Source organism: Equus caballus, chromosome 17 (assembly GCF_041296265.1).
Source record: "Equus caballus isolate H_3958 breed thoroughbred chromosome 17, TB-T2T, whole genome shotgun sequence".
Classification (NCBI taxonomy): domain Eukaryota; kingdom Metazoa; phylum Chordata; class Mammalia; order Perissodactyla; family Equidae; genus Equus; species Equus caballus.
This window is the reverse complement of record NC_091700.1, coordinates 91,038,460-91,064,696: the sequence shown is the minus strand read 5'-3', so window position 1 is coordinate 91,064,696 and position 26,237 is coordinate 91,038,460. Positions and strand designations below refer to the sequence as shown.

The 26,237-nt window shown below is 38.4% G+C and overlaps 1 protein-coding gene across 3 annotated transcripts in view; it reads left to right on the top strand.

Moving 5' to 3' along the window:
* The window catches only part of FGF14 (fibroblast growth factor 14), a 594,044-nt gene that overhangs the window by 416,719 nt on the left and 151,088 nt on the right, over positions 1-26,237 (top strand). Inside the window, exon 1 of one of the 3 annotated variants that reach the window (XM_023621800.2) lies at positions 5,975-7,128. The exons of the other annotated variants lie outside the window; for them this stretch is intronic. Coding sequence (XP_023477568.1) covers positions 6,936-7,128 — 193 coding nt within the window. The 5' untranslated portion in view covers positions 5,975-6,935. Of the gene's footprint in view, positions 1-5,974; positions 7,129-26,237 lie in introns of those variants that run through there. 3 annotated transcript variants of the gene reach the window in all.

Genomic DNA, 26,237 nt, shown 5'->3' with positions numbered 1-26,237 from the left:
TCGCAGGTCCGGATCCTGGGCATGGACCTAGCACCGCTCATCAAGCCACTCTGTGGCAGCATCCTGCATCAAACAGAGGAAGATTGGCACAGATGTTAGCTCAGGGCTAATCTTCTTCACCAAAAAACAACAGCAACAGCAACAACAAAATTAAAGATGTTGCAGAACACGGATGCTCTGAGCACTTGAAATCTTTTTTCACCAAAAGATGTGCCATATCTAAATGAAATACAGAGTACAACAGGGTTAATAAGGGTACAACTCCCTATTGTAGACTTACATAGTCCCATTATACCATAGTTCACTGATTCTAAGATGCAAAAACATTTTTTGAGTAAACATCTCTGAAATTGGTATACATCTTATCATCTATAGCATGACATAGTTTAATAAAATTTTTTAAAATATAAAATACAAAAAGTTTTTTTCCTTTCCATTGCACGTTTAAAATAATGATGCGTCTTAAAAGCAATGGTTTCTTAGACCTGATGAATTTGGTTACATTGAAATAGTGGCTATGGCAATGGCAGAAATGAAAGAAAATAGGCAGATTATTACTTTGTGAAAAATAAGAAGTGATAGCATTTAACATAGACATCAATGTCACAACGTACATTCTTTAGACTTTTTTGTTTATTTGAAGTTGAAATAAACACAAAAATTATGTACGTTTTTTTCAGTAAACCATTAAAAAACTTATGTATTCAAAACTTAAGCAATTGATGCAACAAAATCGCCTAGAACATAACAAAACCTCAGAAGACAAGGGAAAAAAGGCTCCTTTAATAATGAAATCAGTATCAATAAGGTTGTTTCTTGTTTATATATTCTCCTCCCTTAGACTTCATTGACTTTTATCTTTATAGATAATTCTAACAAATATGTTCATCTAGTTTCCTATTTATTATGGATTTGATGTAACAAATATGAAAAGGGGAGTATTGTCAATTGGCAACCTCAAAACAAGGAAGGAAACAGGATGTGGGGGGATAAGCTACAAAGATCAGTAGTATTGTTTCTCCTATTCTAGTGGAATTAGTCTCACGTCCTTCAGTAAGCCTGGAGGGCATCGCTGTTGGAGTTCAGAACTCAAACTACATGTCACATTAGGTTGAGCCTAAGTCATCAAGCAAAGGCTGACGTACTCCCTGCATATCCTATTTATGGGGTTGAGATTGTGTGTAATCCAAATAGAATTTTGGATGTCTTAGTGCTTAAAGAGATCAAGCATCATGGGATAATTCATCCTTGACAAACTAGGCTAAGCAAAATTTTCTCTTCCTCTATTTGGCATTAGCGTCTGTCTATATATCCAACTTCTTAATTCTGTCAATAAACAAATATTTATTGAGCACCACTCTGCCTGGCACCATTTTAAGCACTAGATATGTGGCACTAGACAAATGAGACAAAATATGTTCCCTCATAGGCTTATGTTTTAAAAGAGCAAGATAATCCAAATAAATAAGGAAAATATATAGAGTTTTAAAAGTTGTAAATGCTATGTAGAACCATAAAGCAGGGAAGGAAGAAGGGGTTTACTGTGTTGGGGTTGTGATTTTAAATAGGTTTGTAAGAGAAGATCTCAAATGAGAAGATAATATGTGAGCAAAGAGTTGAAGGAGGTGAGACAGTCAGATGGAAGAGCAAGTATGAAAGTCCTGCCATAGGAGCATGCCAGGTGATTTGAGGAGCAGCAATCAGTGAATGGAGAGAAGTAGAGGTTATGTCAGATAACAAATGAAGGCAGAAGTGGGAGACAAATCCTATGGGACATTGTAGGCACTGTGAGGACTTTGGTTTCTATTAAGGTGTAGGATTTTGAGCATGGACGTGACATAATCTGATTTATACCTTCAACACTTTGGCCAGTGTTGAGGGCATATCAAAGAATAGCAAGCATGGAACCCAAGGGACCACTTAGGTTGCTTTTGTAACAGTCCAGAAGATGACAGTGGTAGGTAGCAGTGGAGATTATATTTTAGATACATTTTGAGGATACAGTAAATAGATTTTGCTGAGGAATTACAATGGGGTATTAAAGAAAGAAATGAGATTAATATGATGCCAAAGTTTTTGGCCTGAGGTATGAGAACAATGGAGTTGCCATTCCAGAGGTGGGAAAGACTGGAGAACAATAGGTTTGAGAAAGAAGAACAAGAATTTAATCTTGGCCATGTTAAGTTTGAGATGCGTATTTGACATCTTCATAGAGACATCAATCTAGGACTTAGTCATGGAGTAAATGAGGACCTGAGTGATGAAGAGTTAAGTGATTACCCAGTAGCTACTATGTATTGAATTTCAACTGTGCAGGCACTGCTTTAAGTGTTTTAATACCTGTTCTAATTTAATCTTCCTTATAATTTATTGTATTATTATGACAGTTTTACAGAAGAGGACACTGAGACCTAGAAAGGGCTAAATGAGTTGCTCAAGGACATACAGTGAAGCCTATGTTTGCCTTACTCCAATTGTGGTTTTAGCCACTGTTTGATATTGCCAAGAGGAGTATAGGCCAGGGACAATAAAAATGTTCTATGCAGAGGGAACAACATAGCAAAGCACAGAGACCAAAGGGAGCATGGTATCTTCAGGAGACCTGCAAGCACAGGGAAGTAGTTGAATAGTTATCTTCTAATGAACTAGTGTTTGTGTGGGACCTTACAGTTTTAGAATTGTTTCTTATAAGTACACATATTAATCTCTGTGAGGGAGGGAAATGTTTTCATTATCAGTATTCAATAAGTGGGGAAATGGGCGTACAGAGCCAAATTCACAAATTTATGCATCTGCATTCACAAACCAAGGTTGGAACTCAGACTTCTTTCTCCAAAACTTAAAAGAACTTTCTATGTTCCTGATTATTTTAAATCTTGTCGTGTATCCCTTTATTTATAAAGTGAGAAAATATACATAGGAATACATATGTTTTGATATTGAAGAAACATGGAAATTGGCAAAGAATTTCCAAGATAGAAATGAGTGATCTGGAAGATAACAGTAATAATAGCTGTCATTTTTAAGCACTTAGGTTGTGTCAGACACTGTAGCGGGATCTTTATGTTCATCTACTAAATTTAATCTCTCAAGGCTTGAAAAGGAGATTATACTATCATCTCAATTTTAGAGATGAGAAAATTGAGGCTGAGAGAGACTAAAGCAACTTGCTGGAAATCCCTATATAGCCAGGAAGCGGCAGAGTCAAGAAATGAACCAAGATTCAAATCAGAGTTCAGACTCCTAACTGGCTGGTCAGGAGCCCCTCTACCTGGGCAGCACTTCTTTCTTTGTTTTTATAAAGTCAAAGGTGACATTTACAACTCCAAAGAAGTTCTCACGAGTGAGAAATTATTTTCTGAGTTACAGCAAGGTATGGATTTGTATTCAACTGCCCTGAACGGGTTTTCACTCTGGTTTTGCACACTCTTTTTATCACAGCTTCAGACAGCAGATGGCTCTCTTGCGTTTTCTTTCGCTTACCTCTATCTGTAAACAGCTAAACAGCGTTTGGGTGAGGCAAAAGGAAAATGCAGGGATTAAGCCAAAAGACCTTGATTATTCCAATGCTGCCCCCACCCCAAGCTCCCTTAAAACAGGAAACCACATATAATAGAAATGGCCGCTAAAGGTTTTTGAAATTCGCAATCTGAATAGACGCCTGAGACTGAAGAGTCTGCTGTTGCAGGCGCTGTGCCAGGAGTCGGAATGCATCAGGAAAGAAGGAGTATTTCTTTATTATCCAAAAGTTGAAAGGTTTTATGCTCCAGGGTGTGTTATTAACGTCAGTGGAAGCTGTGAGGATTAATTTCTTTTCCTCCTTGGAAAAAAAAAAAAAAAAAGAGTGGAAAGCTGCTTTTAACGAAGGAGAGTATCAGAGACTCACAGCCAGCGCTCACACTCAGGGGAACTTGCTTCCGCTCTGAGAGCCGCGGCCGGGGCGGGATCCCTGTCCACGGTGCTGAATCACAGCCTTGTCTGGAGGGTGCTGAACAATGAAGGGAGGATCTGAAGGAGTCAAAAAACCGACCTCCCGGATTATCCAATCCAAGAAAATGAGGAAAAGACTGCAGTATAAGAAAATGCCTGGAAACAAAATAATTAACCCAGCTATAATGATAAGAAGCTTAATATCACTTTGTTCAAATTAATACAGTAGGAATATATCATAAGGATTAAAAAAAAAAAAACCTTTCAAAGCAAACTAGGTTATGTCAATTGGAGGAGTTGTACTAGATTTAAGAGGTCACTATACTTAACACTTTGCTTCTTTGAAAAACTCCCTACAAAAAGCTTTAGATACATATGTTTGCTTTAATTGTAGAGTCATTTGGAAATTCCGCTCTATATGTCTGAAATGTCCAAATGGCCTCTCTTCAATAAAGGAAGGCAGAAATAGCAATCTTTATGTTCAAGAAGACTTATTTCAGTGAATTTTTAAAAGATAGGCTTTAATAGACTTCTATTAGATGTATCCATCTCTGTAGATGGTCTTCCCTTTTTAAGCAGGAGCATAGCAACACAACATGAATACCACTTAGTAAATGTAAGAACAAAGGCATATGAAACAGAAAATAAAAAGGTAGAGATAAAAAAAATAGTTGACTCACCCCTTTTCCTCACTTTTACTGTCTCATAGGTGATTAGAGATTGCAAATTTCTGGGAAAATTACTCCTGCATATTCCTTTTAATAATTGTGATTATTTTGTAGATGCACATAGAGAAGTTGGGGAAAATAAGCTTAGAGAGTATGTTCTTTAATGTTAAATATGATATACAACATCCTAAAGCCAATGATATCTGCATTGGACCCAAATCTACACACTCTCTTTAGCTTAAATTCTCTTCCCCAAAGGAGACTTGTTAGTAAACAAGGAGTAAATACAATGAATAGCAGTCGAGCAGTAATTGCTTACATGGAGAGGCTCATCCAGTTTTGTAGAGCAAAAGGTGTCTAGCCTCCCTGTAATCAGTCCTTGGCTGAACTTCTCCCACTTGTCTTGGTTGCAAATCTTTGTAGTAGTTTACTGCCTGTTCCTGAGACAAAGAAAGTGTGTTGGTTCAGAACTGCTCCCAGGGCTGCTTGCAGAGTGTGCCTCTCCTCTTTCCAGCTCTAAAGCAGTCACCAGAGAAGTGATTCTCTTGATTACCACATGAGTCTTCTTTCCTCCATCCTTCACACTGGATTATGAGAAGTCTAGTTTTTGTAGTTCTTTTCTTTACCTTCCTGTAATGATAAGCAAAACAGCATAAAGGGAAGAGGAAAAGGTAAGAAGCTAGGAGCAAGAGCTACACTTGGTTCTGTCACTGGGACTGTAGCCTAGAAACCACAACTGTATTCATCCAAGCATGAAATGTTTCTCCAACTTCCTTTCTTAGGGTGCCCTCCACTTGCTCTCTTCCACTTGGACCTTCGTATTTTCAGTTATCCAAGACAGAGCACTGATGGGACACAGACAGGAAATCAAGGAGAGGAGCCAGCGGCTGTTGTATTTGAATTTCAGACACAGTTCATATGGCTTTACTCCCTGACAGAGCTTCTCTACCCAGGGACGCCAAAAAAGGCAGGCAGCTCAAACTGGTGTGTCCCTCAGACTGGCTGCTTTTTGTTGTCACTGGAATACCGTGACAAACTCCCCCACCCTTAGTATCTCTGCAGTGACTTCTTCAGTATTCCTTTGGGCGTTTATGCTAATCCAGCTGCTGTTCTGTAGCACTACAGCCGCTGTCGTCTCCTCCAAGTGCTAGAGAGCAAATTTGGGAAGGGGATCTTTTCATACCACATTACCACATCTTCTCCCCTTTCTCCCTCTCCCTCCTTTTTGCTCCGTGTTACCGTTTCAAAATGACAAGCCTACCCTTGCTGGCAGCAGAAGGGAGAGTCCAGCAAGTTTGGGTGGACTAGGTGAGGAGTGGAGGCGCCTCCCTCCCCAGGACACACTCTCCTCCCTCCCAGGCTCCCTTCTTTCCCTCCTCCTTCCCCGGGTGGTGGGGCTTCGGTGCTGAAAGGATTAGCGGAGAGGGCGGAAACCTCCTCGCCCTCCAACCGCAGCTGAGAGTTTCTGTGGACCAGGAGCCGCGGTAAGATCCAGAAGCCCCAGCCAAGCCCCAGAAGCCTCGGAACCCTGCGAGTTTCATCTAAGAAAAAGCGCACGGATATTCCTTCAGTTCCACCTGCCCTGGCTCAGCCTCTTGGCACCCCACCCCCTGCAATCCATTTTAGCTTTCTTTTTTTATTATTATTACTATTTTAAAACAATCATTATTATATATGCATGTTTTCTTTCTGAAGAGAGACATAGGAGGGAGACGGGAAAGGGGTGTAGAGGAGTGGGAACGAAGCGCTTTGATTAGAGATCTCCGGGGAGAAGATTGCTCTCTCCAGATGCTGATTTCCAAAGCACTTGACAATCACCGGCAGAACCCCAGAGCCGGCGGCGGCGGCGGCGGCGGCACCGGCCGGGGGGCAGCTGGAGCCCGGCGCTGAGACCTGCCCACCCAGCGCGCCCTGGACGGACGGACGGACGCGCCGAGATCCGGCCGGGACTTGCCTTCCATCCCGTGCCCTGGAAGAAAGCGGCTGGCTCTACCCCCCGCCCGGGAGGCGAGCAGGACAAGAAGACAGCTCGAGTGGCGGTGACCGGTGGCGCCCGCAGCCCCAGCCCCGCTCCAGGCTCCGACGCAGCCGGGCGGCGGCGGACACGACCTCGGCCGCCCCGGGCGCAGCTGCGAGCCGGGCCCCGCACTCCGCGGATAGGGCGATGGGTCCTAGTCGGGACTGAGCGCCCCACCCCTCTCCCCATCCCCTCTGGTTTCCCCCCCTTCCGCCTCCCCGAGGACAAGCCGCGGTCTGCGCCGCCCCTTCCCTCTCCCGTGCCCCCAGCTCCGGTTCACTCCGTCCCCTCCCTCCCCCGGACCCATTCGCGGGGCCACCATGGCCGCGGCCATCGCTAGCGGCTTGATCCGCCAGAAGCGGCAGGCGCGGGAGCAGCACTGGGACCGGCCGTCTGCCAGCAGGAGGCGGAGCAGCCCCAGCAAGAACCGCGGGCTCTGCAACGGCAACCTGGTGGATATCTTCTCCAAAGTGCGCATCTTCGGCCTCAAGAAGCGCAGGTTGCGGCGCCAAGGTCTGTGTGGGTCACTGTTGGGAGGTGCGCCCTCGGATCTCTCCCGTCTCCCTGCCCGCATGGGGCCTCTTCGGGCTCCCCCCAACCTCGTCTCTCAATACCACCCCCGCCCCCCACCCCCCCAAATCTCCCTTTTGAGCGCTCCGAGCGTCTTCCGCCCGCGGGAGCTGGAAACCTGCTCCCAGGCAACCTGTAGCCACTGAAAACTCAACCCCGCTAGGAGCCGGCAAGTTGGCCCGCTCCTTGCCGGCTGCCTCTTGCTCTCCGAGTCTCACGCCGGCAGGGTTCCTGAGAAAATCTTTCTACTCTGAGGGTCTGGGCTTCCCCGGGGGATAGAGTCTGACTCCAGAACGCTGGGCAAACGTCTTCCTTCCCGCGACACCTCAGGGGCGTTGATTGCTCCCAGTCAGATTGGAGACGTTAGGAATTTCTGTGTGTCTGGCCTCACTTGGCCTCGCAGGTCTCCCGGAAACCTCCTGGGCTTCCAGACCTTGGGGAAATGTGGCGATCTCCACCGCGTCCTCAGCAGGGGCTGGTGTAAGGGAAACGAGTGGAAGGGGTGTGTGAAGTAAAGGCTAGTTCAATAGAGATTTACCAGAAAGCTGCTTAGCGGGCACCATTGAGCCCTCTGAAGCCCTTCAGTCACATCCTGGGATCCGGGGAGGGGCGCAGGGTGAGGAAGACTGAGTCCGAATTGTTGGTTTGGCCAAGTATACATCCCCAATATGTGTCCGTTTAAATTCAAGGACTCCCAAATTACACGAGGCAAAACAGGCAGTAATTACGTACAGACGACTAGAATAGTTGCCTTACTATACATGTTTTTTGAGAAACAACTAGTGCCCAGCATGACCTTCCTTTGCTGCCTTTAGAATGTCAGGATCTGAGAAGGCAACTCACTCGCGGGGCTGAGCCCCGTGGCTTTTGTTCATCTCCCTGCTTGTCTCCACATCCAGTTGCTAAGGGCCGTTGTTTTGAGAGCATGTGGGGTGTTCTGTGGGAGAAATGGGGATTGCTTGCTTTTCATAACTAAGTGGGCTTGGCAGGAAACATCGACGAGTATATTTACGTTAATAGGAGTATATGTTTGCCCAGCACATTATAACTCGGTGCCCAGCTGTATTTGTTTTAAATACCCTGTTGTTCCAAAGACAGAGGAGAGAAGCATATGCTATCCATGTGTATCTATGTGAATGTGGCTGGGTTCCACACATTTACAGATTTATGACCCAAAGTTTTAATGCTTGTTTAAAAAGGCTAAAGCTAAATATTTAAAAAGGATAATTGATCATTGTCACAATTAGAAGTGGGAGATTACTTGCTCTTAGGATCAAGTGTAAAAGGCAAACATCTGAGAAAAATGAGTGGATGTTCTAGGGGAGATAAAATTATATAAATATAAGAGGAACTTCTTGGTGAAGTCTTTGGAGGCAATGATATTTTCAGACCAGTGTAGAAATTATTTTAAAAAAATGGATTTTAATTTTCCACTTTAGCCTGGAGCCTTATCCAGCAAATCTTTGTATTGTAAGACCAGCTCGATTATGTTCAAACGTTGTTGCTCCGTGGAGCGTCACATTATCATGACTTAAAGTGTTTGCTTCTCCCCTTATTTCTTCAGACTATCTCTTTAAGACAATTTTCACCAGGTAGAGCTCCAAATCTGCCATCTACTTGAAGTAAATAACCATATTCTTTTCTAGATAAGATTATTTTATTGTAAACAATGATTAAAACATGTTGTGTATTCTTTAAACAAGTAGGTTATTTTATAAATATGGACAAGAAATGTTCTGTAGCATATTGGATAATGAGGAAGGGTATGCTCTACACTTCTTTTTAAGGGGGGAATTTTGCAGGGGGGAACATACCTTTCTACAGATATGGAAAGATATTTGAGCTCTCTGATAGCCTATTTCACCCCTTTCAACCCTGACTGCTCTCTTGGTATTCATGAGTTTGAAATGACGCCCATGCCTCAATGATCTGTAAGAAAAATATATTTGAAGTCACTTTTGCTACCTTATTCTTGATGGGAGAATGGAAAAGAAGATAGGTTAGAAGGAAATTTCATCAGAACCTTTTCTTTCGTCCTCCTTATATTTATTATATATAAAAAATATGTTCTTTAGTGAAAAAAATAGCTGTATCTCTTGAGTATCAGAGAGGAATTAATTTATTATTATTACTAATTTTAACCAAAATAGATATTAAAACTTTATATTATGTAAATTATATATTGATATATAATTATATGATTTTATATTATATATAACTATACATATATATAATTATTTCATTATTAATTAAACACTCTTTTAGGAAATGTTTTTAAGCATATTTAGCTTTTCCTCCAAAACTCACTCTTTGCATAGGAATTACTCCAAGGAAATTTTAAAAATCTGATTTGTTAATTTAAAGATACAACTTTTAGATGTGACAGTTTTATATATCTTTATATTTGAATGTCACTAATTTGACAAATAGTTATTGGATCTTTAGATGTCAAGTCCTGTTCCAGGTATTATGTGTAGAAGAACAGATGAAGTCCCTTCCATCATGGAGCTTACAAATATGGGATAGGAAGTCATTGCATACGGAAAAGAACCAACTAATAGGAAATAGGAAACTCCAAGTCCTATAAAGCGCAAAGGGTACGGAGGTAGAGAATGGTGGGGGCGAGGTGGTGGGGAGAGGGACCTAATTAGATCTGGTAGTCAGGGTGGGCCACCCTGAGAGCTACAGGCTGAGGGCTGACGTCTGAGAAGGGAGCAAAGGTTTGAAGAGCCATGTGGGTGTGAAGTCCCTGAGGTGGGGAAAATCTCAGCCTGTTGGGAAAAGCAAAAGAGGTGTAGAAACTAAGTGCACTGTCGTTTTGTATCACAGTCCGTTTTGGCTGAAGTTCACATTTAGACGTGTAAATACAAATACATTTGACATGTTGGCAAATAAAATAAAGCATAGCTCCTCATTTTGTATTTTGGGGAAGGGTAATATACATTTCTTAAACATAGGGTTTTTTTCCTTTTTAATGCTTCTTTAAGTAGTGATCAATTTAATGTAAAGAGTATGACTTATATTTACTTACGCCCTTTTGGATGTAGCCCTACTCCCCACTCTGATCACCTCCCACCTCCAGAGAAGGGTGATTTTGTACCAGAGGGGTTGCTCTTGTAAAGGGCAGGAATTTGCAAGATGGCCTTTAGTGGCCATGTGGGCACCATGACTCTATCCCACCTTTTCAGATTCACCTCCCACAACTTTCTTCTACCTCTGTAGGCTCCAGACGCCATCCATTGTTCCCCAAATTCACCACACGTTCAAATCCCTGGGCTTTTGCTTGTGCTTTGCTCTGTCTGGAATCATCGGTCTTCTCTCTTCACCTGTTGAAATTCTCTCCGTTCCTTAAAGCTTGGAGAAAGTGCCGTCTTGTCTGAGAGGTCTTTCCTCATTGAAGACAAGTCAAAATAATTCTTCTGTGGCATTTCATACCTCACAATTGTTGTTTATTCCAGATAATGATTAATCTGGCTCACATGTTCAGTAGATGGTGGTTAGGAGCAAAGTCTGTTGTCTGCACTTTGATAGGCTCTCAAATCTTGATAGACAGTCTGCCCTGCCCTGGGTACTCATCATTGACGTTGAGTTGAAGTGGAATAAGGAAGGTCAACTGGTCCAAAGCTAAAAAAAAACTCTTCTTCAACCACTGTGCTCTAACTAGACCATTTTAGAAATATGCTTTCATATTTTTATATCTTTTTGCTTTTCCTAAATATATAGTTATAATTTATTCTTTTTTAAAGGAATTAAAAGGTGATTACGTATTTGGGAGTTTTTCTCAAGAATGCAAGGGTATAACCAAGCTCACTTTAAGGCTAATTAATTTATGAATATAGCTATTTCAAATATCCGTTAACTTAGCTAAAAAAAAGGAAGGCACAAGGAAATCAACAATTTTCAAATAGTTTTATTATTTGGAGTCTTAAAAAATGAAAAGTAAAATAGAAACTGCATGCAATTATGTATAATGAACATTTCATCCTAAAAATGTTAATTTTTATTAGGAGTTTTTAAAGCAAACAAGAACCTTGATTGTTTGTAAGATAATAGCATTTCAAAATCTTTGGTGTGGCTAATGGAATTGCTTCTTGAAATCTACATTTTTGGGCTACTGTCATAGGAGCCATGGTATCGTGTGTCATGTATGTTTAATCAATAGTTGTGTGGGTTTCTTATTAACACATTTTACCTAGAATAAATTACAGGATGTCATAATAAACAAGGAATGAACAATGAGCTACTTAAAAAATTTGTTTTCAAGATTATTCTGTAATATAAAAATCAGAGATGTGTGTATACCTATCTAAACAAAGCTGCTTTGCTCCAGTGTGGCAGTGAAAGCCATCAGTTATCCTAAGAAAAGTGGTCTTTCTTCTTACAAGGTACTATGTAAAGAAAGACCTGTCCACCCTTTCAGAAAATAATCAACAGCTAGGAGTAATCAAAAGAACACTGTTCCTTCTGCTTCAGAGCCATTACCATGTGAAAGGATGAAGACTACCTGCTCATTTTGGCTCCTTAAGTCAAAATAAAACGAGAATATTTTCCCCCTAAAGGATCATCTTACTTTGCTTTTGGAAGTGTATTTAATTTTTAATTTTCTAAGGCTATGTTCATGGGAGTCTTCCTATATATCTTTTGATAATATCTGTTGCTAACTTGTTGATAATCAGAATTTTATTGTTTCTTAGTTCTATTAAGTAAGGCAAAATTATAGATTTTCTAAATTGAAATGTCTAATTTTTTAAACAAGGGCTATTTTGTCAAATGCAGGGTTTCTAAGTGAGAAATCTTATGGGACTATTACTGAATTGGTAAATAAAACAGTGTTAGAGATTTAAAAAAGTTGACCTTGTTTGCTTTTATATTTTTTATATGGCTCAACTGGTATGATGTCAACATTCCACATTTGCCATAGGCTTCTGAAAATGGTTAATACCACAGTGGTGCAATAAATTAAGAAGTGGTATAACAAGTTAAAGTGTAAGATAGGATAGTGGGTTAGGTAAGATATAAGTAAGGTTAAGTTTGATGGTTTATTTTGGGTTGAGTTACATTCATAGATTGAGTTGCATTTACATATATTGAGAAAATAGTACTATTAACTGGTGAAGAAATCTTTCGCCATTTCCTAATATAAGATTTCAGGAGCACCAATTCCCCCTAGACCCTCACCAGGTTACCATTATCAATCACAGGTTTCACTTTATATTTCAAATTAGTAGAATTATTAGTATAGTTCTTCTATGTTTCACCCCCAAATTCTATTATTCTGTTAATAATTTTATTCTATATAATGTTACTATAAGAAAATTATTTTTAAATAGAAGTGAACTTCCCCTCTCTTCAATGTGAAATGATGTCTTCTACATTTTATTTGCTTAACTTAAAAATAATGGCAGAAATTTAAATGGCAAGGTAGAAGAAGTCTTTTTCAATCTAATGTATCCATTTAGTTCTGGAAATCTAGATTTTTTTCTAGGTATACTTTATATTAATTTTTCCCCAAATGCTGAAAAACTATAGCCAAAAAAGACTATGATATTTAGTTAATACAATCTGTATATGATGTTTTAAATATTGTCATTTTAGCACTCAAAGTCTAAAAAAACAAAAACATAGTGTTGAACTCAAACACGTAACAGACCATTTTAGGGGGATTAGTGCAATTTAAGCCAATCATGCTGTGTTGACATGACTAGAAAACAACTAATTTAGTAATTTTCTCTATAATGGTTCCAATGTTCATTTTGAGAAACTCAGATCACAAGAATTTGTCACCATTCACTGTTTCCTGGAGGTGAGAGCATGGCAGTAGGGAGTGGTAGTGGGAATCTAGACATGTTTTTAAAGCCATTTTATGATAGTTACTACTTTGTTGTTCTGGGAAAAGACTCTTCAAAAGCTATATTTTGTAAAATACTTTTTTGTAGACTATGTGTTTCACCCTATACTTTGGTAGTTTTTTGAAATCAGGTTTAACAGGGACCCATACGGTATCTCAATGGGGGACAGCTGCTCAGAAGTCAGTATCTCGCAAGTGCCTGGCATATAACTAACTCTCCACAAATACTTGTTGAGTGAATGAAAAATCCTGTATTTTTCAGGATTCGCAAGTAGCAGTGGCACAGAGTGACACTTGAGGTCAGTGCACACATAGCAATGGCTATAATTGACTGGGTACTTATTAATGTGTTTAACAACTACCTGTATGACAGTCTGTGTCAGGCACTGTACCATTAAGTACTATTTAATCCTCACAACAAACCGATATAGCGGGTACACTATATTATCCATCCATTGGTTCACTAAATTATCCATTAGTGGATAATACACTGATATTACCCATCCATCTATCCATGAAATGAGGAATCTGAAACCAAAAATGTTTGGCTAGATTATGCAGGGTCATATACCTTTAAAGAATGGGACTGGGATTAACACTCAGGTTGGCAGGGTGACTCTAGAGACTCTGCTCTTAACCAGTGCCAATTCTCAATTGCTATGTATTTTATTTTATTATCTCAGCTAGTTGAGATTTATCACCATTTCACACATAGGAAACTGAGGCTCGAAGAGTTTGTGTTTTGCCAAAAGACTTACACCTAGCAAGTGACACAGCCAGAATTCAACAAGTCTGTATATCCTTAAATTCTCTATTCTCCCTACAACTTTCTACTTGTTCAGGTCTTCATGACATTGTGAGCTTGTCATTGATGAAAGATACATTACTTCAGGGCGTGGAGTAGAAACTCAAAACATATATCTGTCGATTGGATGAATGTAATAGTGTATTACTAACTTTTTAAAATTGAGAATGTAAGAAGGCTTGCCTGGAAGTAGAGACTCATTTGTAGACTTTGAGGGAAGAGACAGAAAAAATAAGTGCTGTATTTTACCAAGCCGTTTTTGACACAGGAGTGTAGCTTTGTTTTTCAAACAAGTGTCTGGATGGGACACATGTTGATCTTATCTCCTTAATGAATTGCAACATTAACCTGAAGTTCTGAAAATGATTAGAGTGCTTTCATTAGCATGTAATGAATTTCATGTTAAGTCTTTCATTAATTTTTCATTATTATTCCTAAATTGCGTATTTTAGACATTTCTTATTACATACCTTATTGGTTATGTTCCTTATTGGCTTTATTGGGCATGATAAACTGAAGCCAACCACTAAAATTATAGGGTCACAAATTAATCAAGAAAATTACAGACTGTTAGAAATCTAAATGCTGTGTGTTGTATGCTGCTTTTGAATTACGCATTGGTTCCTAGTCCTTTGCTAATGAGTTCTTAGATCTTATTACTGATGCTAAAAGAACATAATGCAGTCAAGTCTGAGTTGTTTTTAAATTGTATTATACACTTTATAGAAATTGCACACAGATGAATATTTAACTCTGAGACAGCCTACAAATCTAGTTACATGTCACTTGGATATTTTATTGATTTATATTATCTGGCTCTTCTTTTCTTGTTACCTTACTTACGTGGTAAAACTAACTGGTTAGCTACTACTACTTTGTGCCTGTGCCTACACAGCTGATTTTGGCTGAAGAAAAACGCATAGGCATGGGTTGGTCCCACTTTAAATTCTTAGTCACTGACGTTAAGTGGGCCTTGGTACGTTTTTTATATCTGTTTTCACTTAACTAGATGATATTTCTTACCTTCTGTCTTTTCAGCTCTTATACCTCCTCCCCATCCTCACTCTCAACTATATCCTTTCTTCTGTTTTCTCTGAGAAAATAGTAATAATCAAAAATGAATGTTCACATACTCCACAACCGCTTTTACAAGCCTATCTGCAGAGCTATCCATTTCCTCCTCTTTTTGCTGCTGAATTTGGGGACGAACTCTTAGTCCTCCTATCTAAAGTCAAGGTGTCCTCAAATTGAGGAACAGATGCTTTCTTCTACTCAGGGACATAAATTCAATAACTTTCCTGTCTCCTCTGTGTCATTTAATTTCCATTTCCTACTGCATTATTCTCATCAGCATGTAAATATACTGTAATATAGCCCATCTTATAAAATAATCCCCTGGGGCCGACCCAGTGGTGCAGCGGTTAAGTTCACACGTTCTGCTTCGGTGGCTCAGGGTTTGCCAGTTCGGATCCCGGGTGTGGACATGGCACGCTTGGCAAGCCATGCTGTGGTAGGCATCCCACATATAAAGTAGAGGAAGATGGGCACGGATGTTAGCTCTGGGTCAGTCTTCCTCAGCAAAAAGAGGAGGATTGGCAGCAGTTAGCTCAGGGCTAATCTTCCTCAAAAAAAAAAAACCAAACCTCCTCTTGATCATGCATTCCTCTCTAGCTATGAAACTAAACGTCTTTTATTGGCAAATAAATAAAGAAAGAGAAATCTCCACCACCAATATGCTGCTCTCGTCAAGGTTACCAATGACCTGCAAGTGGTCAAACCTGAGGGTTTATTCTCAATCCTTATCCTACTTGTACAGCATTTGTAATTCACCTTTTCACAATACATTTGTATTTTTTACTATAATGTGAGTAAAGTTAGCACCAAAATACTTTAACATATTGTTTACCCCTCTGAAACCTTTCATGTGATCATCTTTTCGTAGTTATGATGTATCTGGATTCCTAATTGCGCATGTTAACGTGTTACCTATTGCCATCAAGTGTCATGATGCCCTGCCAAACACTACCAGTATTCAGTTGGTACTCAGGTACCATTAGAAGGCAATGCTTGTGTTTCCTTACTTCGGAAGAATATTGTTTTCATCACATGTTTTTCTATTGAGTCTGAGTGACTTTGTTTCTACAAAATAGGGAGAAGAATTTGAATGGTCTTTCTAAGAGTTAATAATTTAATTTTTTTGTCATTATAGTCAAATATGTTAGATTTGTGACATAATCACTCTTTTTCAAACTCTTTAATTACTACCATAGCCAATAATAATTGTCAAATTTAAATATTTGGTAAAGTTGCTTAATGATAAACATCACTCAAGTTCAAGCATTATATAGAAAGAATGAGTCATAAACATAGGAAGGGCCATTTGACATAGTTTATTTTCTGTGTGTGGAATGTTTTGATGGATGTATTTGGTTTCAAGTAATGCTAATATGTTCTCTTATGTATGCACCTATCATATAGAGAGACATAATTATGAACTCTGGTGACAGAATGAAGGTAACTTTTTTACATTTATGTTTTTAATTTTTTTAAATCTCGTCTCAGAATGACAAAGAGCTTCTGAGGTATAAGAAATGGTGAAGTGCTGGCAATTTGCGTTTAGGAATAAATTTGTAGACAGAGTTCTGGTACCTCTTCTTGTTAGTTCTCCAGGGTGATACGTAACTACTGGTTTGGTGGCTACCACATGATACAATATTTTTTCTCGGGAACTCTGGAATGTTTGATGGTCAATGGTTTGCTTTCTGCAGAATCCAACAATTTTCTCCCTTTTGAACAGGTCTTTAAAATAGTCAGAAGCTCATTGCTTACTGTCTTTTTATTCTACCACATGCCTCATTTTATCTCTTGAAATTTCTGTAAATAATTTCTGCCTAGTCTTGGCTACGTTATGCCCTTTAAATATTTGTTCATGGCTTTTTATCCTCCGTACCATTTGGCCAACTTACAATTGTTTAACTCTATTAATCTTTCTGCATAAGTAAATGCCACCAGCGCCTTAATCATTTCTGTGGCTTAGATTGTTCAATAATTACCTCATCTTTATTCCAGCAAACGTGATGACTGCTGTTTTCATGAAGAGAATTTCATGCTGAGGCCAACCTTGGTGTAGAGAAGACTGAATGTGTCTGCTGCCTCCTCCCTCTCTGGGGGTGAGGTCTGACTTGAATGGAGGGATAAGGAAATTGGACAAGTCTATGTGACACAAAAGTATTTGTCTTGGCTTCATGCCTGACAAATTCAAGGAAAGTGTAGGGAGGGTAATCAGACATCTTCACTGCATTTGCTAGGATTAGAAGCATTGTATGGCCATCTCTTACTTCTCCCAGTCACAGGAAATAGGTGGTATTATTTTCATTTTCATAGATGAGAGGAAATGAAGTCACATTTTCCAGCAACTTGTACTTGGCAGAAGTAGTATTTGAATGCAGGTCTGATAGATACAGGATGTACATTTTTAAAATTAATTCAATGGATCCTAAATAATAATAGAATTCAGCATCATAGTCCAGTGTCTTTCTGGGTTCATCCTTTGGATAGGCTAGAATGTCAGCCACAAGGTCTGCCTCTGTTGGTCATTACACGCTCTATGTGAGAGAACGTGGGTCCTTCAGCAGCTCTGTGACCAGTGGTGTTGCACACATCACACCCACCTCACGTGGAAGTGATGTCTCCACTCTACATTCACTTTTCCATTTCTGTCCAATGCTTGGGACACCAGGTCAACAAGCTGTATGGAAGGGGAGAGCCCAGACACATCATTCCATAATCACATAGACTTTCCTTTTGGAGTAAGCCATCACAGATGATGTGGCAATGTTGAAGTTTTCCTGTAAGGCCTGGAATATTTTGTATTTGTGGAACTTGTATTTTCTTCATCCCAAGGTGTTTGCATTTTGGAAAATTATAAAAGTTGCTGAAGTTTTTAGAATATGGCATTAATAAGCAAAGATTTCCTCTTCCCATGATAGTGCTGCTGACCTCATGCAATTTGTATCATTAGAAATGTCCCTGGTAGCCAAATGCTCCCAGGAGTGTTTTGGTTTCCCTTTCTGGATGGTTTATTGTTGTGCAGTCGAGTGAAACTGAGACTCATGGTACGACACTAAGCGCTTTTTGCAACCTCTACACCAACAAATCAGCCTAAAGGTAACATTTTCCTTTCTGCATGGGTTTTTCTTTTGTCCCATTGTGGTAGTAGCACAGGATTATTTCAGTATAATCTCCTGGGTGCATTGGTTTATAGCAAATATTCCTGTTTGTTTGCTTTTTCAAAAAGGAAACACAACACTTTGCAACATCATAGCTTTTTAACATTAACCAAAATGTCATTATAGTTGGTTGGCTTCATACTGCTGTTCCTTTTTTCCCTTTTTTCCCCTATGCAACGTCCATTGTTGTCTTCTGAGGTAGGCTCATTGATTTTTTTTCTGAAAAAGTAAATGCAAGGAAATACCCGAAATCTTTCCTGCACTGCCTCTCTCTCACTCTTCTGTTATCCCTCTACAGCCCAACACTCCACACGCAACACTCCCCTCCATGGCGTGGTGGGTAGTGGTGAGAGCATGGACTCAGACAAAGGAAGCCCTGGGCCTCAGCCTGCTCTTACTGGCTGAGCAAACTCTGCGTAACACGAGGCACCTCTGTGCAATGAGCAGGCTGGACAAGACAATTTGGAAGACACCTTTTAGCTTTAAATTCTCCTTTTGCTTACTTGTTTAGGAGCCTATATGGACTAGGCCTTAGAAAATCAAGACAGAGCTGCCTTCACAGGGGTGGTGTTTACATTAAAAGGCATCTACAGAGCGGAAGGAACTGTCCTCTCAATGGTCTGTTCTCAGGCTCTGCCTCGTGGTCCCTCTGCCCCAGGATCCCATCCCCTCATGCTTCCCAAACCCATGTGCCTTCCTTGACTGTTTGCTAAATACAGCCAGAAAATAGTTGGTTAATTATCTCTGTGCATTATATTTATTTTACTTCTTCTGATTTATAATTCAAACAACTACAATATTATCTGTTGTTCAAGTTTGAGACAACTGTAGCTAAGGGTGCTTTTATCTCTCTGTCTCTGTCTTTTTGCATGTGAGAGAGAGAGAGGGAGGGAGAGAGTAAGCTCTGTGTATGTGTGTAAATAAAAAGGTTCATGTGAATCACTCTATGCGAGGCAGATACAGCATAAGGCGTAAAAACAAAATGCTAAGTATGTCCAATTGCAAAATTATATATATTTTTTAAATTGATGTGCTCAGCCCCCTTGCCCCCATCTCTGTAGTTACCCCAGTCCATCTTTAGGCAGATAAAAGCTCCTATATTCAGATAAAATTCTCCTGTATTCACAGATGTGAATATTGAGACAGAAAATAAAAAAGAAGCCCCTGGGGCTGGCCCCATGGCCGAGTGGTTGAGTCCGTGCACTCTACTTCAAGCAGCCTGGGGTCTGCTGGTTTGGATCCTGGGTGCAGACCTACACACTGCTTGTCAAGCCATGCTTTGGGGGCATCCAACATAGAAGAACTAGAATGACTTACATCTAGGTTATACAACTATGAACTGGGGCTTTGAGGAAAAAAAACAAAAAAAGAGGAAGAATGGAAACAGATGTTAGCTCAGGGCCAATCTTCCTCACCAGAAAAAAGAAAAAAAAAGGCACCCTAGTGTGCTGAGGGCACCAATAATTAAAAAAAAAAAAAAAAGAAGGCTACTCAAGTCTCTACTAAAAGTTAGCTTAATGCCTCTAAGTACTTCTTGAAATAAATTCTTTCAGACATTTTTATTTGTTTTGCCATAACAAATCTCATTATATTTTCCTGGGGTTGACATCTGCACAGAATTTTTTAAAAATTTGCAGGTTTCATACATAAGACCCAGTCACACTAGGTACAAAGCCAAAACCAATTGGAAGGGAATCAAGCTTCCTTGAGGAAATGTGGAAACAATGACAAGCCTGGGAAAAAAGGTATAGCTAAAATGGGTGGCTACACACACACACACACATACACACACATATACACACACACCACAACCATTGGCCCCACAACCATGGTCTCCAACTCAAATAAATGTCAAGGTGCCCATAGGAATTTCAATCTTCAATTTGAGTTCTGTTAAGCAATATTGAACCTATTCCTCAAGAACAGCATTGCATGCCCCCAAATAGCAACTAGAATGCATTTAAAGAGAGGAAGAAAGAAAATAAAATCAAACAGAAAACTGGAAAAAGCAATCTAGATGGCATTTTCTAGTCCGTCCAATGGGCATTAACCAGATGGAACTGACAGTGGCCGCAAGCTTTGTATGGAAGAAGGGAGAAGCACTAAATGTGTGAGGTCCTCACTTTTAAGAAGCTGAATTACTCAAACACAAGACTAAAGCTATTGGATTTGCATCAAAAGTGCTGGTTTTGAAAGTTGGCTAGACTTATGCAATCCTGATTAGCGATCAGCCAGTGAAACTTCAGATTCTTAAAAACCCTGACAGAATTTGGAACAGAAAAAACATCCTTTGTTAAAAATCTCGGTAAATAGTAATTTTCCTAGTGCAGAAAATAATTATAAGTCAAGAGGATTCCTTTATGCTTCAGGGAGTTGGTTATTCTGTGGTTATTGGCACTTGTATCCAAGGTAATTCCATTGAAAGTGTGCATTACACACAAGTCGTTTGATTAAACACACTGGTTTAATGGCTGTTGTATCAATATTGGCTGCAAGCATCTTGTTTCCTGAGGAAAAATGTGGATGGGCCATATACTACATATCCTGATACGGGATTTTAAGTTGCAGTTAAGAAACTACGTAACACAAAAAGGAATTTTTGATATTTGTCTATTGGTTTTATTCTTAAGAAAAATATGAGCCCCTTTCATTCAAACACTTGTGAACTCGGGAAAGAAAACCTTAAATTGAAACGCTTATCATCAGGAAGCTAAAAAGAGGACAGAAAAAATAACGTGTATATATATATACAGAGTGAGAGAGAGAAAGAAACCTCTAACATGCAGAAGGTGCAGTCAGCAAGCAGAGTTCTTAAGGTTGGAACTTTGTACACTCTTGTGTGTGTTCCCCTAGCAAAGCGGCTCTATGTGTCTGGTCCTCTTTAAGCATCTGTTGCCTTGAATAATCTAAGTTGCTAAACTGATAAACCTGAGATATTCCTACTGTTGCAAGTAAATATAAGGCAACCCAAATCTTAGCTCATCAAACTTTACTGTTACCTGCATTGACCCTCGTAAAAACTCTTTAAAGAAGGCAACGTTATCCCCATTTTTCAAGTGAAAGAATCGAAACTTGTGGTTATTAGTAATTTTCCTGGGTCACATAGTCTATTGAATAGGAGTAGTAGGATTACCACCCCGTATTTTTGAATTGCTAGTGTAAGGGCTGCTTCCTTATGGTACAACTTCCCCTTCTCCTGAAGTTTTCTTGGTGATAAATAAGAAAAACGTGCAGAGAACATTCTTCCCCGTCAGAGTTGGAAGTCACCCCTTGGGAAGTGGGAGAGAGATGCTGAGAATTATGGTTTTAGTTTCTCTTCTCCCACCTCTTCCTTCTCTCACACATTTCTGTGTAATTACAGGCAATTCCATTCCATGTGTTTTTAGAAAGACTTTCTTCATTTTTTTTTGCTTCATAAAATTTGCAAGACTATAAAATCCAGACAACCTAACAGAATCAACATTCTCCCTCAACCTTTGGAAAACATTATGATTCTTCTTTTTGTCCATCCCTAGTTTTCACTTTTTAAAAAGGCATGCATTTTTCTGTAGATTTGAAAATCCTCTCAGTATTTCTCATGCAAGACTACAGTTGAAGATGTACAAAATTCCTAGAGTGAAACACTGCCAAGGTTTATTAAATGACCTATAGGTTGAAGATTATATGCATGTCGTCTAATTCTATTTTATAAATTTTATAGCAGTTTTTACATTCAAAATGCTATCTTAATTTTAAAAGAAATATTTTGTTGAAGTATAGCATGCACATGGAAAATTGCACAAATCACATGCAAGTTAATGAATTTTCACAAGATGAATACACTTGTATAAGGACCAAGAATAGAACAGTGCCCCGGAAATCCCACTCATATGACTTTCCAATCAATAAACCCTAAAGGTGGGCACTATCTTGACTTTTCAACACAATATATTAGTTTTGCTTATTTCGAAACTTTAGATAAATGATGTCATACGGCATGCGCTTTTTGTGTCTGGCTTCTTTTATTTAACATTATGTCTGGAGATTCATTAATGTTATCTCTGGGAATAGTTAAGAACACCTGTAGTGGTGGCCCCCTGTTCCCTGATATTGATAATTTATGCCTTTTCTCTTTTATTCTTGAACAGTTTTGTTAATGTGTATTAAATGTTATTAGTCTTTTACAAAGAAGCCACTTTTAGCTTAGTTGATTTTTTCTATTGTATATTTTTGTTTTATTAATCTCTGTTCTTAACTTACTTCCTTCTATTTTCTTTAGATTAAATTTGCTGTTTTTTTTAACTTCTTGAGAGCATAAATTGTAAGCTTATTAATTTTAAGCCTTTAAGGAATTTAAGCATGCGTTTAAGATTATAAGTTTATCTGTGAGCATGTAGCCGTGTGCATTTACCTTTAGCTACATTGCACAAGTTGTGCTGTGTTATGTTTTAATTTTCATTTGTAAAATGCTTTCTAATCCCTAGTGTGACATTATTTTACTCATGATTATTTAGAACTGCTTGTTTAATTTTCAAATATTTAGGGATTGTCTAGTTATCTTTTTATAAAATAAAGCACTAAATTTCTAGGTTAAATCCACCATAATCAGAGAACAAATGAAATATGAGAATTGAAAACAAATTGTTTTTCAGTTGCCAGGTGCAATATTTTATATACATCAATTACAGAAAGTTTGCTAATTTATATAGTTTGAATTTTCTCTTTTAAAAATTGATTTGCATGTCTCTACTTTGTCATTTACTGAGGTAGCTGAGTTAAAAGTCTCCCAGTATGATTGTGGATTTTTCTATATCTCGTTTCGATCTGTCAGTTTTTGCCTTCTTTATAGGTTAATACAAAGTTGTTATATCTCACTGGTAGATATACCCTTTTATCGTAATATCTTGCTTTAATGTTTACTTTATTTGCTATTAGTATAACTACACCAGCTTTCTTTGGTTTAGTATTAGCATGGTGATTATTTTTCATACTTTTAACTTTCTTGTATCCTTATACTTAAGGTGGACATCTTATAAGCATAGGCTTATTTTGTTTTGCTTTAGTTTTTGTTTTAAATACGCTGTGACAGTCTCACACTTTTAAATGGATATTCAGTTTATCTACATTTAATGAAATTACTGATAGAGTTGAGTTTAATTGTACCATCTTAACATTTTTTTTCTATGTTTGCCACCTATTCTGTTTCTTTTTCTTTTTTGCCTTGTATTCTTTTCATGCATCAAGTAATTTTTTTATTATTTCATTTTTCCACCATTATTAGCCTGAGGTTTGTAAATCCGTTGCAGTATGTTTTAGTGATTACCCTGGATATTATCACATGTAATGTTGACTTAATAGAATCTTATATAAATTTGAATACTTACTACTTTTACTACAAATTAGAATCTTAGTATACTTTATCATTTAGTCTCTCTAGTTTTTTGTTTCTTTTGTCGTGCTTTTATTTCTATGTGTATATAAAACTCATAAGAGATGTTTTTCATTGTTGAATGCACTCAATATTTGTTTAGATCTTTACTCTTTCCATTGCTCTTTATTCCTTCTTACATTCTTGTGTTTCTCCCTGTGAATTTTTTCCTTCTCCTTAAGCATCTCTTTTATTATTATCATTATCATTACTATTATTATTATTTAATATAGTCTACTGGTTATGAACTCTGTTTTGTTTATGTGAAAATTTCTTTATTTTGTCATTATTTTGGAATAGTATGTTTACTGGGCGCAGAATTCTAGATTGGAAATTATTTTCTATCATCACTTTAATGATGTCATCCCGTTGTCTTCTGGCTTCCATTATTTCCTCTTGAAATTCAGCTGTCATCTTATTGTTGCTCATTTGAGGGGAACATGTGTTCATTTTCCTCTAGCTGCCTTTAAGATTTTTCTCTTGCCTTTTATTTCAGCAATTTTATATTGATGTGCCTAGGTGTAGTTTTATTTGTGTTTATCTTGTTTGAAGTTTGAGCACATTCTGAATGTGGAGTATAAAGTTTTATGTGAGCTTCAGAATTTTTTTATTATGTTCAAATATTACTTCACCATATTCTCACTTCTATCTTTCTAGAACTTCGGTCACATTTATATTAGTCCTTTTCATTATGTCCCACATGTTCTAAGACGCTTTTCTAGATTTTATATATTTTAATGCTCTGTACTTTAGTCTTGATATTTTCAATTGAGTTATTTTCCGGCTATTTAATCCTCTCTTCTTTTGTTGTTAAACCCATCTATAGATTTTTTCTTTCCATTATTATGTATTTTTTTCAATTTTAGATGATTCATTTGATTACTTCAGTTCTCTGGGTAGATCTCCATCATTACTTCTACATTCTTAAACATATTAATCACAAATATTTTAAAGTCTATGTCTCTTAACTCTAATACCTGGACCACCTAAGAATCTGTTTTTATTTTCTGTTTTTCTCTTAGATCTTTTTGTATTTTCTTTGGTAATTTTTATTGAGTGTTGAACATTTTGGACAGGAAATCATAGAGGCTCTCTATGATTTTATCTTCCTTGAAGAAGATATTATTTTCTTTTTGCACCTAATTAGAGTAGGGGCAGAAAATCCCAATTTGTTCTAATATGAAATGTATTTGAAGTTGGTTTTCAGGTGTGTGTGTGTGTGTGTGTTTCCGTTAGCTTGTTTATATCTAGATGAGTTTTGGCATAAGTATAGCTTTATCAGGGTTCCAATTGAAAGCCTGGATATTTACCAAGGAAGGATACTATTCATTGGCAAGCCCTGAACTCCAATTTTTGTCTCCTGAGCATTGTGGACTGCTAAAAGGTTTGCTCTGATTTTCAGCCTTTTCCCTTCCTCCACTTCTGAAATAGCAGATTCTTGAGAGAGAGAGTGTGATGTACAATACTGTGCTCAGCTCCATATGTTTTCCTTTCCTTTGGGATGTTGGCCCCTAAAATCTTGATTACTTGGGAAGTGATCCAGGACCTTCAACCAAATTTCTTTCTTTTCTTTTCTTTTTAAAAGTATCTAGTTTTTGTATTTGGAGGAAAAGTTGGTCTTATGGTGGTGAGTTGGTCATAACTAGCAGTCAAATTAGTTTCTAATTTTAAATCCTAACTCACAGAGAAACTGGCAATTAGGAAATATTATGTCCCTTTTTGGTCTCTATTTCCTGCATATAGAAAAAAATCAGTGTCCGGACAAAAATTGAGAGTTTTTGTCATACATCAGTATGATCAACAATGCAATTATAAATTTTCTTGTAAGTCATTTGGAACTATTGGAAGAAAATTCTTGACCAGTTTTTTATTTTATTCCATCTTTTGAAGGATTACCTGCTGACTAAATTCATTTTTAGTTCTAATTTCTTATAAAATCTGGGGCAAAAATGGATATTTTTGTCAGTAATTGTGTCTGGATATACATCTTTTGTATATTATATGTCATGCTATTATACTGCTAATACTGCCAGCTGGAACTATTTTAGACCTTTTGTGTTCTCTTATAAAAATTGGGTTATTCTTTCATTTTCCAAATTAATTTCCTGGCAGTTGCTAACAGCAACAAAGTTGTAAATTATCAAACCACCTTCCAGAGTGTTAAAAATTGTTAGCTTACCTCACAAAGAGTAATTGAAAGATCTGTGTGTATTTTACTTTTGGCTTAGTACTTAGGTTGGCAAGAAAGATGAAATGGCAGATCCCAAGCTCCAGGCTGCCATAACTCTGGGAAACAGGTTTATTCACCCTAGAGAGCCTGGAATACACCTGACAAGAAATCGAAGTATTCCGGCTTTAATCTCATGGCGCATTTTGATGCCGGTGCTCACTTAGTGCCCGCCCCGAGCTGCCTTGGTCTCAGGAGCTCTTCCGGATTAGAGTAGAGTTTCTGAACAAGTGACTCAGTTGCCCTAATCTTCAGTATCTTTATTTGTCAAGTAAGTTAATATAATTATATCTTTTTTGCTCACCTCACAATTAAGACTCAAAGGAGATAATGCATGTGAGAGTGCTTTGTAAATTGCCAAACTCTATGTACATAGAATGAGGGGCAAACCCGGACCCAGGTGAACTCTTTCACCATCTCTCTCGATCAGACCCCTCCTCTTCTACGTGCGTAGCAACACATCTTCCAGCACATCATGTTTCTAATTTCATTCCCAGGAATATTAATATAAATCAGTTTGGAAATCTAGGGTGGCA